Genomic DNA, 17,454 nt, shown 5'->3' on the forward strand with positions numbered 1-17,454 from the left:
CTGAATAATATTCCATTGGATGGACATGTCACATTTTGCTTATCCCCTTATCCATCGATGGGCACTTGGGTTACTTGCATGTTTTAGCTATCGTGAATAATGCTGCTTAAAAGTTTATCATTTGGCACGTGAACCAAGCTACCAACATCAAAAGGCTCCAAATAGACTGTTTCTAATTAAATAATTAATATTTTGAATAATTGACCTAGGGCCCTAGAGTTTATGTAATTCTCATTTTTAGAGCATCTTTGTCAGGCAGATGTTTTGGGCATCCCAGAACCAAAATTTTATGTTTTTTGAGTAATTGAAGACAAAACTGATCATTCACCAAGAGGCCAATGATTAACGTCTACCAGAAGCAATTTTGGTATTACTTATCCAGGGAAACTAGCTTCATTTGGCCAAATCCACTCACGGGATTTGAACCAGTGTCCTGAACAATGTCTTTTTCCCTGTTGAAGACCTGAGCCACTCTAGGATAAGAACTATGGATTCTTATTCTGTGTCCCTGGTGTAGCCTTGCCCAGGTCTCAGTACACAGAGCCTTTAGCTGCTTCAACCAAGAGGTACCTGAAGATGAAAAACAACATCTTCTCCACCAAACATTCGTGTGTTGCCATGCTTACCAATTCCTTTGTCTTGTACTAAGTTTTATAACCTGAGTCAAACAAAACACTGGTTTAGAATCAAAGCAATGAGCTCATGGTCTATCAAATAGGGTGGACTTCCTCGGATATCAGCCAAGGGAAGGCCTCTGCCTGACATTTACTACCAGACTCAGCCTCCTCCCCAACCTCACACCCCAACGCTGGGCCCACAGTAACCGCCTCCCCCACCCCCCCGGCCAATTTTCATTACTTTCTAATGGGAGTCTCTCAAATTACAGCCCTGCTTGTGAGTTTCCTAATGCTGCTGGTACCCAAAACGGTGGTGGCAATGAGTTGTTTGAATGACTGGGAACAAGAGTGTATGGGGACTGGATTCTTACGAAGGATTTTTAAGACAAGGAAGAGCATAGGCTGTGAATTTGACCAATAGCATGTGGAGGAACTTACAGGTAAGAGTCATGTGTTGGGAAGGTCGGTCTATAGGCCTTTCTCATTGGAGCAAAGAATCAGACAGGATGGAGATTTTGGATAAATGACCCCAACTGGACCGGTTGGAGGGATCCAGGCAGGACTGAGACTAAGGTCACTTCGTGAACTTTCAATTCCGTTTTTCCCTCTTCCCTCCTTTTGTTTCCTTCCCCTCCCCACCCAAAGATATTCACATTACATCATTGCTTACCAATTCCTTTGCCTTATCCTAAGCATTATCATTATTTGAGAATTTATTTAGTGACTGTGTCTCCTAGCACCATCACACGTCACGGAACACAGAGATGGACGAGATGGGGGCGCTGCCCTCTGAGAGCTTACAGCCCCCAAAAACCCTTGGGATGGTTTGTGATAATAATTGGCAAATTTTATACCCAAGAGTTTTGGCCTGTTTTCTTCCAACTTGCATTCCCTATTTCTGCTTCTCTGTCCTTTGTTTTAAGCATTGCTTTTTTCCCTCAAGAAACACAGAAGCAGAAGGAAGACAGTTTTCCTGGCTCTCGATTTGAAGTTCTACCCATCTTAACAGGGTGATGCCTTTCCCATCATGTGTTTTCCTTTTCCTTCTCCACCTGAGAATAAAGCTCAGGGCTGCTTTGTTTCTCCCTATAACTGTTTAATTAGAATCGAGTAGGGTGAAGCGTGCCTACGAATTTGAGAGAAAACCTCTACGGTTTCAGCCACTTAATTTCCTTTTCCCGCAGGGAAAGTTCCAGGCTTTCTGTTCACTCCTGCAGAATTGGCCTCCCCTCTTGAACAAGCACCTCACTCTCTCCCCGAGATTCCCTGCCGTCCATAAGTTCTATCTTCCTCATCCTCCCTTCAGCTCCTGCCGGCTACCCGCCTGGTGTCACGACTTTGTTCAGTGCCTTGTGTTTTGTTTTGTCACATTACCCTTTCCCCTTATGAATTGGTCTGGCAGCTGTGCCCCCGGACACAGCGGTTCTTTCCCTGACACCCGGCTGTGGCTACTCCAGTCTGTGCCACACAATTCAGCAATTTTTGTCTTGTATCTTCCCCTATTTTCTCTCATGATTCGTCTGTCTCCCCGGCAACCCTTAAGCAACTCGTGGGCAGCACCCATGTCTTCTATGTCCTTTATACCCACAGAAAAGACCGAACACCGGCATGCTCTCAGTTTATACTTGTTTATTTTAACATGTGTCTTATGTTTTGGGTAGGCTGAACCCCTGTTCGAGAAGATCCAAAATAGAATAGAACAACACATAAGAGTCTATTTCTTGCTCACTTAACTACCCAGGGTGAATATTTCAAGTTGTTCCACGTAGTCCTACAGGAACCAGGCTGATGGAGGCTCCACCATCTTGAACATGTGGCTTCCATCATCCCAGGCAGAGCATGGGGGGATGCTCCTGGGAGGTTCTGGGCCAGGCCTGGAGTGGTGCACCTGCATTCCATTGAAGAGATCATAGTCATGGCCACAGCCAACTGCAACAGGCTGTGAACCATAGGCCCAGCTGGTAGGAAAGAAGAGGAGACATCTTTTGTCTTAGGAGGGACAGCAAGCATTCCCTTCCACACTCCCCGCACTTCCCATTCCATCACTTTATTCCTTGCTTTCTGCAAAAGTATTCTTCTTGAACTCTGTTCCATTGAGCAGAAGCTTCTGAGAAGATATATGTCTGCAATCGAGATGTGTATACGTTTTCTAGGGCTACCATAACAAAGTGGTACAGACCAGGTGGCTCGAACCACAGAAATTATTGTCTCATGGTTCTAGAGGCTGCAAGTCTAAGATCAAGGAGTTGTCAGGACTGGTTTTCTCTGAGACCTCTCTCCTTGGCTTGTGGATGGCTGTCTCGTCTCTGGGTCTTAACTTAGTCATGCCTTGGTATGTCTCTGTGTCCTAATCTCGTCTTCTTTTTTTTAGTGTTGATTTTATTTATTTATTTATTTGTTTGTTTGTTTATTTTGGCAGCGCTGGGTCTTAGTTACGGCACACGGGAGCCTCACTGTGGCATGCGGAATCTTTAGTTGCGTGTGCAGGCTACTTAGTTGCGGCATGAGAACTCTTAGTTGTGGCATGCATGCACAATCTAGTTCCCCGACCAGGGATCGAACCCAGGCCCCCTCCACTGGGAGCGCAGAGTCTTACCCACTGGACCACCAGGGAAGTCCCTAATCTCTTCTTACAAGGAAATCAGTCCTATTGGATTAGGGCCCACCCGCAAGACCTCATTTTACCTTTCTCACCTCTTTCAAGGCCCTATCTCCAAACACAGTCACATTCTGAAGAACTAGGGGTTAGGACTCCAATATATGAACTGGGAGGGGGGGGCAAAAAATTCAGCCCGTAATAAGATAATATCTAGAAGAAGGAAGTACAACTAGTGTCAGCAGGAAAAACGCTATTGGCTTCTCCTCTCCCTCTGCTCCCTACAGCACTTTTCCCTACTGCTTACCTTGCTGGCATTCTCCTCAAAGTTTCCTCTATGGTGACTGGCCATAAGACCTGCTTCAATCAGCTTTGGAGGGAGGGCTGAGAAAAGCATACAGTCTAGTTTACCCTGGCTATTCCTCAGAAGGGGTGCAACGGCTCCCAGCCCAGGAAGGAAAGGGGCCACCCCGCACCTTGGATTCTTTTTTAAATTTTTAAAAATTGAAGTAGAGTTGATTTACAGGGTTGTGTTAATTTCTGCTGTATAGCAGTTTTTTAAATTTATTTTTTCTATTGAAGTAGAGTTGATATACAGGGTTGTGTTAATTCCTGCTGTACAGCAATTTTTTAATTTATTTTTTCTATTGAAGTAGAGTTGATTTACAGGGTTGTGTTAATTTCTGCTGTACAGCAGTTTTTTAATTTATTTTTTCTATTGAAGTAGAGTTGATTTACAGTGTTTTACACCTTGGATTCTTTTTTTTTTATATAAATTTATTTATTTATATTGATTTTTGGCTGCGTTGGGTCTCTGTTGCCACACGCGGGCTTTCTCTAGTTGCGGCGAGTGGGGGCTACTCTTCGTTGCGGTGCGCGGGCTTCTCATTGCAGTGGCTTCTCTTGTTGCAGAGCACGAGCTCTAGGCACACGGCCTTCGGTAGTTGTGGCACTTGGACTCAGTAGTTGTGGCTCACGAACTCTAGAGAGCAGGCTCAGTAGTTGTGGCACACAGGCTTAGTTGCTCCGCAACATGTGGGATCTTCCCAGACCAGGGCTCGAACCCATGTCCCTTGCATTGGCAGGTGGATTCTTAACCACCGCGTCACCAGGGAAGTCCTACACCTTGGCTTCTTTAGCATCCTTTCCCTGCAGGTGTAGAAGTGGATGCCCTCCACTTCAAATCACACTGCTGTTTTCCAGATTCAGGGCAGGATTTCCAGCTGTGTGCTGGAGTCCAAGAATGCAAAGATGAATAAGAAATAACCTCTCCACTCCTGGAGCTCACAGGCTGGTGGGAAAGCACCATCGGCAGCTACTATTGGTTTTGCAATAAATGGACAGCAAGCATCCCCATGATAATAGCTCAACCAAACTTTATGTCAGACCTTTACCGAGTTTCCCTGGAAAGACTGTCGTTCAGTGTTATTACACGACCCTTCCCTGATTGTTCGCCGGTTCCCCTCTTGTGGATTTTCTTCTAATTACAGTGTGCCTAAAAACTCCTCCAGATACTTCACCTACACAGCCACGCTAGGCGGTCAACACTACTCTCCCCGCTTAGAGATCAGACAGCTGAGGCTCAGAGAGGTTATATTGGCATTTTTCAAACTGAACGGAATCATGTAATTGCTCACTGGCTCTGCAGATGGCTTCTTAGATGAGGAATTTTTTTCCCTCAAATGAAACCTTAAGTGGAAGCTAATCAGACAAAGGCAGAGATGTTCTGGTTGAAGGAGGAATACTTTCCACCCTATGACTCACACCCACTCCGAGGATCCAGAAGCACCCAGGAGAAGCCCCGAGGGACCCAAAGGAGGTCAGAATGTAACCGCTAGCTGGGTGGTATGGGCTAAGCAAAGACTATTATAGCTTAGAAGTTTCATTTTAATTGGATTTGTTAAGTTTGAGATGCTTAGACAGTTGGATAAATTTTAGAACTCGTTGGAGAGGTAGGACATGGGGGTATAAATTTGGGTGTCAGTGCACACAAATGGTATTTTCCTTTCTAGGGATCACTGAGGTCATCTGGGAGAAAGTGCAAATAAATGGTAATAGAGGATCCAGGACTGAACCCCACAGCACTCCGATTTTAGAGGCTGAGAAAAAGAAGCTCCAGCAAAGAAGAACCAAAGGAGAGTATGCTCAGGCAAGCCAAGTTTAGAGACTGTTTCAAAAAGGAGGAAGTGACCAACTCTGCGGTATCTGCTGAGAGGCCAATAGATGAGGACATAATAGTGACTACTGGATTTGGCCGGTGTTCGTTGGTGACTTGGATGAGAGTGGTCTAACGAAGTGGTAGGGATAGGAGACTGAGCAGGTCGATTTGGAGAGTGTATAGTTAAGAGTATTATTAGATTAGGCAGGGATAACAAAGCACCCTTGAAGTCTCAGGGACTTAACACAAATGTTCATTTGTTGCTTAAATTAGGCCTCCTGTGTATCCGGCATCTTATAACTATGCCTTGTGGTATCTACACCCTCCATCTTGTAGCTATGCCATCTAGCAGACTTCAAAGGTCACTCTTCAGGAAAAGAGCTGGTGGGGGGGACCTCTTACTTACTCTTAAATCCCCTGGACCACAGCCCTCTGACCAGAACTAGGAGCATGGCCCTTCTTAACTGCTAAGGGCTGTAAGTCTAACTGCTTGCCCAGGAATGAGAGGAGAGCCAGCCCTGGAGACCTCGTGTAACTTTTACTGCAGGGAGTAATGGATATGAGGGATGGAGAGAGTGACCATGGAGACCTCTTCCAAGATTTTCCAAGAGAACAGTGGCTGGAAGGGGACAAAGGGTCAAGGAGGGGTATTTGTAAATTAAAAAAAAATTTTTATACACTTTTAAAGGTTATTCTTCATTTACAGTTATTACAAAATATTGGCTCTAATACCCATGTTGTACAATACATCCTTGAACCTATCTTATATTACACCCAATAGTTTGTACCTCCCACTCCCTAACCCCTATATTGCCCCTCCTGCCTCCCACTGGTAACCACTAGTTTGTTCTCTATATCTGTGAGTCTGCTTCTTTTTGGTTATATTCACTAGTTTGCTGTATTTTTTAGATTCCACATAAAAGGGATTTCATATAGTATTTGTCTTTCTCTGTCTGACTTGTTTCACTTAGCATAATGCCCTCCAAGTCCATCCATGTTGCTACAAATGGCAGTATTGCATTCTTTTTTTTTTTTTTTAAGAGATTGGAGTTTGTTTATTTATTATTTATTTATTTATTTATTTATTTATTTATTTATGGCTGTGTTGGGTCTTCGTTTCTGTGCCAGGGCTTTCTCTAGTTGCAGCGAGCGGGGGCCACTCTTCATCGCGGTGCGTGGGCCTCTCACTATCGTGGCCTCTCTTGTTGCGGAGCACAGGCTCCAGACACGCAGGCTCAGTAGTTGTGGCTCACGGGCCTAGTTGCTCCGCGGCATGTGGGATCTTCCCAGACCAGGGCTCGAACCCGTGTCCCCTGCATTGGCAGGCAGATTCTCAACCACTGCGCCACCAGGGAAGCCCTGCATTCTTTTTTATGGCTGAGTAGTATTCCATTGTGTGTGTGTGTGTGTGTGTGTGTGTGTGTGTATACACACACACCCATATACCACATCTTTATCCGTTCATCTGTCGATGGACACTTAGGTTGCTTCCATGTCTTGGCAGTTGTAAATGGTGCTGCCGTGAACATTGGGGTGCATGTATCTTTTTGCATTTCCCACCAACAACATGTAAAGTTCCCCTTTTCTCCACATCCTCGCCAACATTTGTTATTTGTGTTCTTTTTGGTGACAGCCTAAAAGATGCAGTGGAGAGGGATAAACTGGTGATGCAGGAAGATGAGACAAACGTAAGTCTGAGGTCAGCCCTTGAGAAGGCAAGAGGATGGGATTCTGAGCAGAAGAGGGGGTTTGCCTCCAGGGAGAGCAGGGACATTTTTCCTTTTCTAACAGAGAAAAGGCAGGGAGTATATGTACAAATATTGGTGGTTGCTGGAATAGGTGGTAGGGAAAGAAAGTGAGGTGTTGAATTGGCCAAAAAATTCTTTTGAGTTTTTCTGTAACATCTTATGGAAAAACCTGATTGAACTTTTTGGCCAACCCAATAGTTCTCATGTGAGTGCTTCTCTGTTCTCTGCCATCACCAGCTGAGAATTAGGGTAGGATGGAGGGGAGGCTGGAGGTTTGAGAAGAAAAGCGAAGGTTGGCTTGCTCATTTCTGCCTACTCCCGGTTTATGTGACACAATTCCTAACAGCCTCCTGTATGGGGTGCCTCTTCTGCCTCATTCGAGATACTCTTGGCCTTGCCCACTCTTGCCCTCACCACTGTGGGGTGACTGTTTCTGTGATGATGCCCGACTGATTCGTGCTGGTGCACGTGGAAGAGCTCATCTTTGGTCCCTTTTGTCCCCCTTGTCTCCTTAGTGCTGTGAATACCCAACTCAGAATCATGGCGGAGCGAACAAACCTTCACCCACTAGAAACAAGAGCTGGTGGAGAAATACGTCCCCTTTTTCTACTCCTATGGACAATCCTGACGCATGGCTTATAGGTGTTTATTTAATATTTTCTCTCATTCTGTGGGTTGCATTTTCACTCTTAATTGTGTCCTTTGGTAGATAAGTTTTTAATTTTAAGGTAGTTCGATTTATCTTTCTTTCATTGCCTGTACTTTGGTGTCATATCCAAGAAATTATCACCAAATCCAATGTCATGAAGCTTTTACCCTGTTCTAAGAGTTTCTATAGTTTTATCTCTCTTTTTTTTTGGCCGTACCGTGCGGCATGTGGGATCTTAGTTCCCCGACAGGGATCGAACCCATGCCCCCTGCAGTGGAAGCGCGGCATCTTAACCACTGGACCACCAGGGAAGTCCTATAGTTTTACCTCTTAACACTTAGGTCTTTGATCCATTCTGAGTGGAAACAACCCAAATATTTATCAATTGATGACTAGATAAACAAAATGTGGTATTTTCAGACAATGGATTATTATTTGAGCATAAAAAGGAATGAAGTACTGACATGTGCTGCAGTATGGGCGAGCCTTGAAAATACGATGCTCGGTGAAAGACGCAAGAACCACGTGTTGTGTGATTCTATTTATATGAAATGTCCAGGATAAGTAAATTCTCAGAGACAGAAAGTAGATTAGTGGTTGATGGAGGATGGAGAGAAGGGGAAATGGGAGTGACTGCTAGGTGTTATGGGGTTTCTTTGAGCTGATGAAAATGTTCTGAAATTAGATAGTGGTGATGGTCCCACAACTTTGTGAACATACTAAAAAACCTCTGAACTGTTATATTTTAAAAGGGTGAATTTTGTGGTATGTGAATTATATCTTAATAAAAAATAAAAATAAAATAAAATTCTAACTATTGTATGTGCACCTTTCTCAGAAGGAAAGATTTGACTTTATTACAACAAACCAACCAGGCAATGCTTGCAAAACTCCTGTGATAAATTTGTCCAAAAATGGGGCCAACTCACTTTTTTTTCCCTTCATTCTGTGAGGCTACAACGTGCATACAGTGAAGTGCACGATGTTCAGTGAACAGCCCAGTGACTGTATATGTAGGCTCTGTGAGGCTTTCACTCAGATCAAGAAGATACAGCATGCCCGGCCCTGTAAAAGGCTCGCTCTGGGCCTCTCTCAGAAACAAGCATTCCCACCCCCTCCCAAAGGTAATCACCACTCTGACCACTATCACTCTGGATTAGTTTTGCCTCTTCTTGAGCTTCATAGAATTAGGATTATAGGCTGTGTCTGGCTTCTATCAGTGTTACGTCTGGGGCATTCATCCTGTTGTGTGGCTCTGTGGCTCATTCATTTCAGTGCTGCTTTGCATTCTGTTATATGTAGAAGCACAGTTTATCCATTCTCCTGTTGATGGCATTAGGGTTGTTTCCAGTTGGGGGCTACTATGAATAAAAGCTTACCTTTTACTATTATTATAAAAGGACAGAAAAGCACCTTCCCTTAGAGCCTGTCTGAAGGAGATTCGAAGTTATGCTTGGAGGTTTATAATTGGCTGTCGTATCTGCCCCAGGAGACGTACCAAAACCGCAGCCCACCCCGTTCCTCTCACATACCAGCAGATGGCTGGTCCCAGGCAAAACACTGAGTCACCTCCTTAATGGGGGGAGGGCCGGATCTGCTCAGACATGTTAAGAAAGAAGAAATTTTGCAAGCATTTGGCTGAATTCATGTACTAATATCTAAAGTTGAGTAATACAGAGTAAGTAAAAAGGCAGCCAGTAACTCTTTGGCTCATCTTTGTCTCTTGAGGTATTCTGAAAACTTCTTTGTTTTCTTAAGTTTATTTCAGAAGAGCCAAAAACGAGGCTTGCCCTAGAGAAGGCTAGGATTTTGACTTGCCCAATGCGAGGTTTTTCCTATTTCCTCAGCTGAGGAGAGAGAATTCTAAGACTTTCTGGAAAGACCCTTTGAACTTTGGAATTCCTGGATCCTGCCCGCTGATTGGAGCTCCCGGGCTGGGGCCTCTGGGGCTGGGGAGGAGTTGTGTGATGTCACAGGGCTTTGTGAGGCAGCCTGGGGCCACCTGTGTTTTAAGCCCTGCCAGGTGGGGCAGGGTACCCAGCACAGTCAAGTTATTTGCTCAGAATCCAGGCACCATAGAGTCACGCATTCAAGAAGAAATTCCATCTTCCAGATCATTCAGCGTAGACTCCTGCCTGATTCCGCCTATGACTCAGCTTGGAGAATACAACTACAAAGCAGCCAGTGGTTGTCTCAGTGGTAGGTGGTGGGGGGGGGCGGTCCTTCCACCTAGAATCAGTGGGAGCAGCGCATCAAATCACGGAATCTTGAATGGGATGCTGGCTCTGGGGATTAGGATTAAGAAGATCAGATTTTTCAGGCTGGGTTATGCCACCTTAGAGGCTTACTGGACATCGTAATAACTTTAGTTCTTGAAAATCAGGGCCAATTCTCACTGTATACCACAAAGGTACACCCTTTGTGTGTGCTTCTTAGGATTTATACAAAGAGAATGTATTACTTATTCAAAAAGCGAAATAGAAAAAAAAAAACTCTTGGTAGTATCAGAAAGTCATAGATCTTGTATGGAGATCGGTATTAAGATTGTTCTTGGAAAGCAAGGGATTACAAATACTGATTATTTGCAGAAAAATTAGTTGTGACATGATCTAAAGCATGGTCGTGTTTTCCTGGCTCTAAAAACGAACATTTTAAAACTCAGTGACTGTAAATCCAGATTTATTTTAGGGCTCTGGTTTCTCGGTGTGTGCGTGTGCACATGTGTTAGTGAGTATTGGCAGCGTTCTTTTTTGCTTTACTGGATTCTTTTCATTAACTCTCAGGTGTTTTTTTTGAATGCATTTAAAATTTTGTTTGCTATGCATACAAATCATCACTGAAATATTTTTTACAACTTAATTCTGTATTTTTCTAGCATATGAGTTTTAGTTTAGGAAATAATTGAACATGGTTTCCTTCTGAGAATACGGAGTCGAAGAGCCAATCACAGAGCTGTGGGATCTATCTCTTGGTAGAAGTTTTCTGCGTTTTGTGGGAGTGTGGGGAGGGTGTTGGGGGCGGGAGGAGGAGAGATGAGGTGCATATTCCAGAGAGCTAATGGGAGCTCTGCTTTAAGAAAATGCAATATAAGACAACTGATATTAGTAAAATAAGAAATTTGGGGGGAGGGATATTTTTATAAGTGTTCATATCTAAAGAAAATTTTCCCCAAATTTTCTTTTTTTTTTTAATTTTTAAGAAAATTTTTATTTTATAATGGAGTAGAGTTGATTTACAGTGTTGTGTTAGTTTCAGGTGTGCAACAAAGTGATTCAGTTAGACATATACATGTATCTATTCTTTCCCAAATTTTCTTAGTATGGTAGAATCTTTCTAGAGTATGGATTTATTTTATTTTTCAGTAATAATTCTATCATATGAATTCATGTGTACGTTTTGTATATTAAACTTGGTGGCCTCCCCTCACCTAGTTTCTCCTTTCACTAGTTTCTAATTGCTTTTGGGTTTTAGAGAAAATCAAAACAGAAGTCTCTCAAAATTTAGACACTAATAGGAAGATGCGGTGGTAATATAAGTTAAAACAGCTTCATTCTCTTTTCAGTTCTTTTACTCCATCCATTTCCCCTAGTTAGAACTTATCTTCTTCTCTTACACATTCGATACATTTTCTTTGCATAATCAAATATTTCGTTTTTAGAGTGTTATTCATTCAGTCAATGAGCCTCTATCGTGCAACCAGGGTCTTTGTCAGGACGTTAGATCCAATGTCCTAGGGGAATGCTCCCATACTGATAAACTCTCCCGAATCCAGCTTTATGTCCCCTCCCTTTACCGGGCATCCTCAGGACTCAGCCCCGGCACAGGCCTCTGACTCCAGTGGGTGGTGATGCCTGGGCCCTGCAGTTCTCGGGGAACAGACTTTCCTCCCTGGGGGGGCCTCGCACATTCCCGGCCAAGCTGTGTTGTGACTTGGTCCTCGTTACTGACCTGGTGGCCAGGAGCGGACTTGAGAGGTGACCCTCAAGGGAGGGCAGGTGTTGCCTTTTGAAACGGAGGCCTCTGTGTTATTTTCAAGGAGAGGAGGAGAGCTAGCCTTTCGTGGAGAGGAGGGGCCATTGCTGTGGGTCCAGAGTGTCCGGTGGGTCTCGGGTTTCTGGTGTGTCTCCACCCACACACTCCCATCCCGAGGCTCAGTCTCCCTCCTTTCCTGGGTTGAACACTAGCCAAGGTGAGAATCAACCTTCCCTTCCCTGCAGCTCAGCTGCCCTCATCAAGCCCTGCTTTCTCGCCCTTTGGTTGTAGGGATGAGTTTTTTATACCCTGCTAAGGAGGCCCTCTGACTCAGATATTTTGCCTTAAATTGGGGACGAATAACCCTCAGCTTTCCATTACTTTTCTCAGTTGCGTCCACAGCCTCAACTACAGCCATTTTGATTCCGTGGTATTTGTGGTGACCACTCCCTGCCCTCATCTCTCAAATGTGCCAACCAGAACACTCCTTTCCACCAGGATTCCACCCCAGGTCACCGCAGCAAAGTTTTAGTGAGGGCACTGCTTCATTAAGGGGCTATCAGAATGCTGCCTTTCCACCAGCAGTGGGTCCTCAGGGAAGCCAGCTAAGGGTGACCCAGCCCCTAAACCCCATTTTAGACCATTTCCCAGGACCACTCCCACTACCAACTGTTGTAGTTGGAGTTTCCCAGAAAACAGACTCTGAGATTTGCGTGTGAGCACTTTATGGACGTGGGTTTGGCTTTCCAAAGTGAGGGAAATGGGTCAAGCAGAGGAAGAGGTTGGAGTGTGATGTCGTTGAGGGGCCTCTGCCAGTCCCATGGGCAGCTCTGGGCCGGAGGGGCCTTCAGAGTCATCCCAAATTGAGACAAGAGGTTTCCACCCATCGACCAGTCTTTAAGCGTGAGTTCCCTCAGGGAGGCGGAACCTTGGGCAAAGCAGCTTGCCTCAGCCAAAGGTAATTCCGGGGCATGGACTTGGCTGTGAGCCTTTGGCAGTAGGGGGAACAGGTGCCCACCACTGCCTAAGGCATCGTATCCAGGTGTGTTCAGGTCTCTTTCTGGTGGTTTGAGGCCGTGGAGCTGTTATGGGCACTGGGTTCTGTTGAGCAGTATGGGTTTCCTACATGAATAAGTGCAGTAACAGCCACAGTGGAGATGCAAGCTTGTTCCTAGGGAAGAGCCAAGGTCAAAACTGTAGAAGCCAAATTCTTTCCTCGAGTCCGAGAAAGGATAAAAATGGGAGATAATGCTAAATGTTCGAGTGCCAGGAGGTCACTTGGGAAGAATTGGAGCATGAGAAGGAAAACCCATGCCAGAGGGACCTGGACCCAGGAGAGACCTGGAGAGCATGAGGCTCATTTCATTGATTACTTTTCCCAGGAGTCAGGACATCAGGGGATTTAAAGGGACAGGGACGGGAGCATCTATGTTCACGTGTTTGCCAGTATTGATGCTGTTTGATTTATTTTCACATTTTATTTTCATTTTCAATCTTTTTTAAAATGTTTGCTTTCAAAACGGTTATCAAAGTAATACATACGTATAAAAAATAAAATAAAAACAAAATCTTAAAAGAAAGTCAGCAGGCCCTTCCCATTTCCCACACTGACCCCCACCCCAGTGCAACTCCCTACAAGCAAGAGACTCTTTAATCTGTTTCTTATGATGGTTACCTTCACATTTTAAATAATAGTCTCAGACTTCTATTTCTTGGTTTATCTATATTATATACCAACTTCATTTTTCTTACATGGCTTCTATTTTTTTTAGCTTATTTTCCAATAAATCTATGTGATTATTTTTGGTTAATACAGTTATCAGTGGTTACATCTTCATCACTCTATCAATATCGTTCCTTAGTTTTTACCATCATATAGATCATCTACCTGCACTTCCCCACCCCCAAATAATTCATCAAATCTGATATTCTTTGGACCCATCTCCTTTGTGGGGTAGGGGTGCAGCGCCCAGAGCTCAACACCAGCTTCTGTTCCAATCTCTGCTGGTTGCACCCTAAGCCCACTTCGCACCTGCCCGCCGAGACTGCTCTGCCTCTCTCCTGCATTGAATCCACTACCCTGGGTCCTTGTCTTCTTTGTTTATTCTTTGTCTTGTTGGCACCTACAATCCACACATAGTTTCCCAAAAAGGAAGACAAGGAGTGTAATTTTTTGAAAACATCTTTATTCTGCTCTCAAGCTTTATTAAATTTTGACTAGATATAGAATTCTAGGTGGAATATCATTTAACAGAATTTTGAAGCCATTTCTCTACAGTTTTTCAGAACCCAATGGTGCTGTTGAGAAATTTGATCTCATTCTGCTTCTCCTTCTCATATATGCCAACTGTTTCTCCTGCCTCTGGAAGCTTTTAGGATCTTTTTACGTCGATCGCATTGGCCATCGTGGGCCCTTTTAGTTCTGGGGGAAATGTTTGTATTATTTATTTGATGCTTTTCTCCTCTTTTCTCTGATCACCTTTTGGAACCCTTTGCACTAGTTGGATGTTATATTGATACTTCCTAGAACGAAATATCACATCTCTCATTTTTTTCCTCTCTCTTTCATTTATTTGTGCTTTCCAGAGTATTCCTTTCATGCTATTTTCCAACCTTCTGATGATTTTTCATTTTAGCAATCATGCTTTAAGTTTCAGCAGCCTCTTTTTGTTCTCTAAGTGTTCCTTTTTCAAGCCTGCTTCTCTGGTTTCATAAATGTAATGTTTTCTTAGCTCTCTCTGAACAATCAAAATCAGTGTTTTGATTTGAAAGCTCTCATTTACTGTTCCCCTTTTCTGGTTCAATTTGTATTTTCTTTCTTTCTGAAGGCTTCCCTCAAGCACCTCAGCCAATCCTTGGCGTCTGTACTAGTTTACTAGGGCAACCACAACAAAGTCCCTTAGACTGGGTGGCTTGAACGACAGATGTTTATTTTCTCACGATTCTGGAACCCAGAAGTACGAGGTCAAGGTGTCAGCAGGGTTGGTGTCTTTTGAAGCCTCTCTCCCTGGCTTGCAGACGGCCACCTTCTCACTGTGTCCTCAAATGGCCTTTCCTCTGTGCCTGCACCCTTGGTGTTTCTTCCTCTTCTTATAAGGACACCAGTCCTATTGGATCAGGGCCCACCCTAATGGGCTCATTTAAACTTCATTACTAAAGACCCCATCTCCAACTACCGTCACGTTGGGAGTTAGGACTTCAGCATATGAGTTTAGGGGGACACAATTCAGTTCATAACAGCATTCCATTCCAACGGAAAAGTGAGACTCTAACACGCTGCCGGGACCCTCTGGGTGTTGGGATCACCCCCCTCCCACAGGTGTCCTGTCTTCACGGTGACACGTGGGGAGTCGGCTGCTTTGTTGGGCACCCCATACGCTTCACTGTGTGGGGGGCTTTTCTCTGGGGCCTGTCTTCTCATCACAGAATAATTCTCCCCTCTCCTACCTCAGGTTGAGCAGCCTGGCTTCTGGGATCCTGTGCGTGAGGCGGGAAAGAGAGCCAGGTGACTCCCCTGACCTCAGCCTCAAGCTTCCTTCTGCGGAGGCCGAGCCTCTACAATCCCATTTCTCCAGAGAAGAAATTGCCAGGCTCTTGTCTGACTTTTCTGTGCAGGGAGGGGTGTCCAGAGCCGACTGTTCTGCATGGAAGCATGTGGCCTTTTCCAAAGCCTCCCCTCGTGGCCCCTGACAAGCCTGGGCCTCCAAACCCTGAGCTGCCCTGGAGTCTGCTAGACGCGTATCTGTCTCAGAGTCCTCCCTCCGCCCACCTGGAGTTGTGACTCCCTCTGTCCTTCCAAGTCATGGTCACACGGCCAATAGTGTGTCTTCCAAACCTGTACTGAAATCGCCATGCATTTTTCTCTCTACCACTCTTTTCCCAGGAGAGTTTTCAGCTTTATTTTTGTTCACAGTTGAGTCAGGAGGGAGAGGACACAAGACACACATATTCAATCTATCAACTTTAAAGGAAGCCTCTCAAGACTTTCTTGTTTGATAAATTATGAAATATTTCAAACGTAGGAGAAATACAGAGAAAAATATCAGGAGCGCTCTGTGTGCACATCATCAAGCTTTATCAGACCTCCTCATTTTGCCATACTTGCTTCAGAACTTTTAAAAAGTAAGCATTAAGGGGAATTCCCTGGTGGTCCAGTGGTTACTACTCCTCACTTCCACTGCCAAGGGCCCAGGTTCAATCCCTGGTTGGGGAACTAAGATCCCTCAACCCACGACCAAAAAAAAAAAGCATTAAGGACACAGTCCGAGCTCTTTATCCGCCTCCTGACACCCTCCCACACAGAGGTGATCACTATCCTGTATTTTTCCTGTATTTGTGTAGACCGTGCACACGCATGGTATTTTCCCCTAACATTTGCTACCCTCAAGCCTACACATAAACAATTGCACTGCTTTTCGTGTTTTCCAAATTTATATAGGTAACATCATACCCTCCTTGTTTTTTGTGCAACATTATGTTTTTTAGATTTTACGATATTAATCCATGTCGCTTCAGTAGGTTCATTTCCAACACTGAATGAATAGCCTCAGTTTATCAGTTCTTCTGTTGAGGGAAACTAGAGTTGTGTCTAATTTCTACCACAAACATGACTCCAGTAAATGTTCTTGTACATGTCTCCTGGCGAGAGTCTCTTTGGGGTATATTTCTAGGGATGGAACTACTTCCACATTCCCTATGTATAGACTCAACCTGCATAGAGATTGCAAAGTGGCTGTACCATTTCACAGTCCCATCAGGGGGGTCCGCGCTTCTCACTGCCCACTTTCTTTCCACCATGGGATAGTGCATGTTTTTACATTTCTAACAGTCTGATTAGTGTCAAATCAGCTTTTTAAAACAGAGACCTATGCCATCACTCCTAGAGGCGTCGAGAAGGTGGAAGGGATGAGAAACCTTTCTTTCACATTGTTTGCTTTAGTTTTATCTCAGGAGTCTGGGTCAATGACTTTAAATGATAGTGTATGTTTTATAAGCACGTTATACATTTTCATGTTAAGAAATCTGATGAATATCAGTTTTAAGAGTTTTTTAAAGGATACACTTTCTCGTATCAAAGTATATGATAAGCACTGATATCAAAATAATCCTGTTTTTAAAACACTGTAAATTGAATTTAAGCCAAGTGGATGATCTCTAAACCATCACAATAGCTAATACAGCTTCTCTTAAATCCTTCTGGTTTAGGAAATGTTAAAATGGACCTTCAAAAATGCTAGGTTTACAATGAGAAATGTTATAATTCAATGTTTACTCCATGGATCCTTGACACTTGGGATCTGGACAACCATCTTTATTTATTTTCACCATAATCATGTGAAGAACCAGGAGAAGAAGATCCAGGAGAAAGGAAATCCATTAATTTCATCCCTTGGGAAGAAATTGCAAACTACACATGGCTCAGTGCAAATACCAAGACCTTATGTAAGAGTCAAAAGGCCTAATGAAGATGAAACTACAGAACAGAAGTCATTTATAAAATTAGGTAAGTATTTTGATTTCCTCTGTTAGCCATTTTAAGGGGAAAATATACCATAAATTTAATAATTGGGAAGAGTGAGAGAATGTCCTTTTTTAGAGCAATTCAATTTTAAATTATGAAATATTTCTCATATATATTCATATATATCCATACACACACACACACACACAGAAAATAATAAAACAGGCTTGTGTGTATTTACCACCTAAATCTA

General features: G+C 43.8%; 1 protein-coding gene across 1 annotated transcript in view; it reads left to right on the forward strand.

Annotated features, from left to right (window-relative positions):
* Window positions 1-17,454, forward strand: part of GALNTL5 (polypeptide N-acetylgalactosaminyltransferase like 5) — a 110,851-nt gene that overhangs the window by 14,000 nt on the left and 79,397 nt on the right. Inside the window, exon 2 of the mRNA XM_082398980.1 lies at window positions 887-17,243. Within this exon, the coding sequence (XP_082255106.1) occupies window positions 16,949-17,243 (295 nt within the window). The 5' untranslated portion in view covers window positions 887-16,948. The remainder of the gene's footprint in view (window positions 1-886; window positions 17,244-17,454) is intronic.

This window comes from Balaenoptera borealis, assembly GCF_965194805.1.
Source record: "Balaenoptera borealis genome assembly, chromosome: 7".
Lineage (NCBI taxonomy): Eukaryota > Metazoa > Chordata > Mammalia > Artiodactyla > Balaenopteridae > Balaenoptera > Balaenoptera borealis.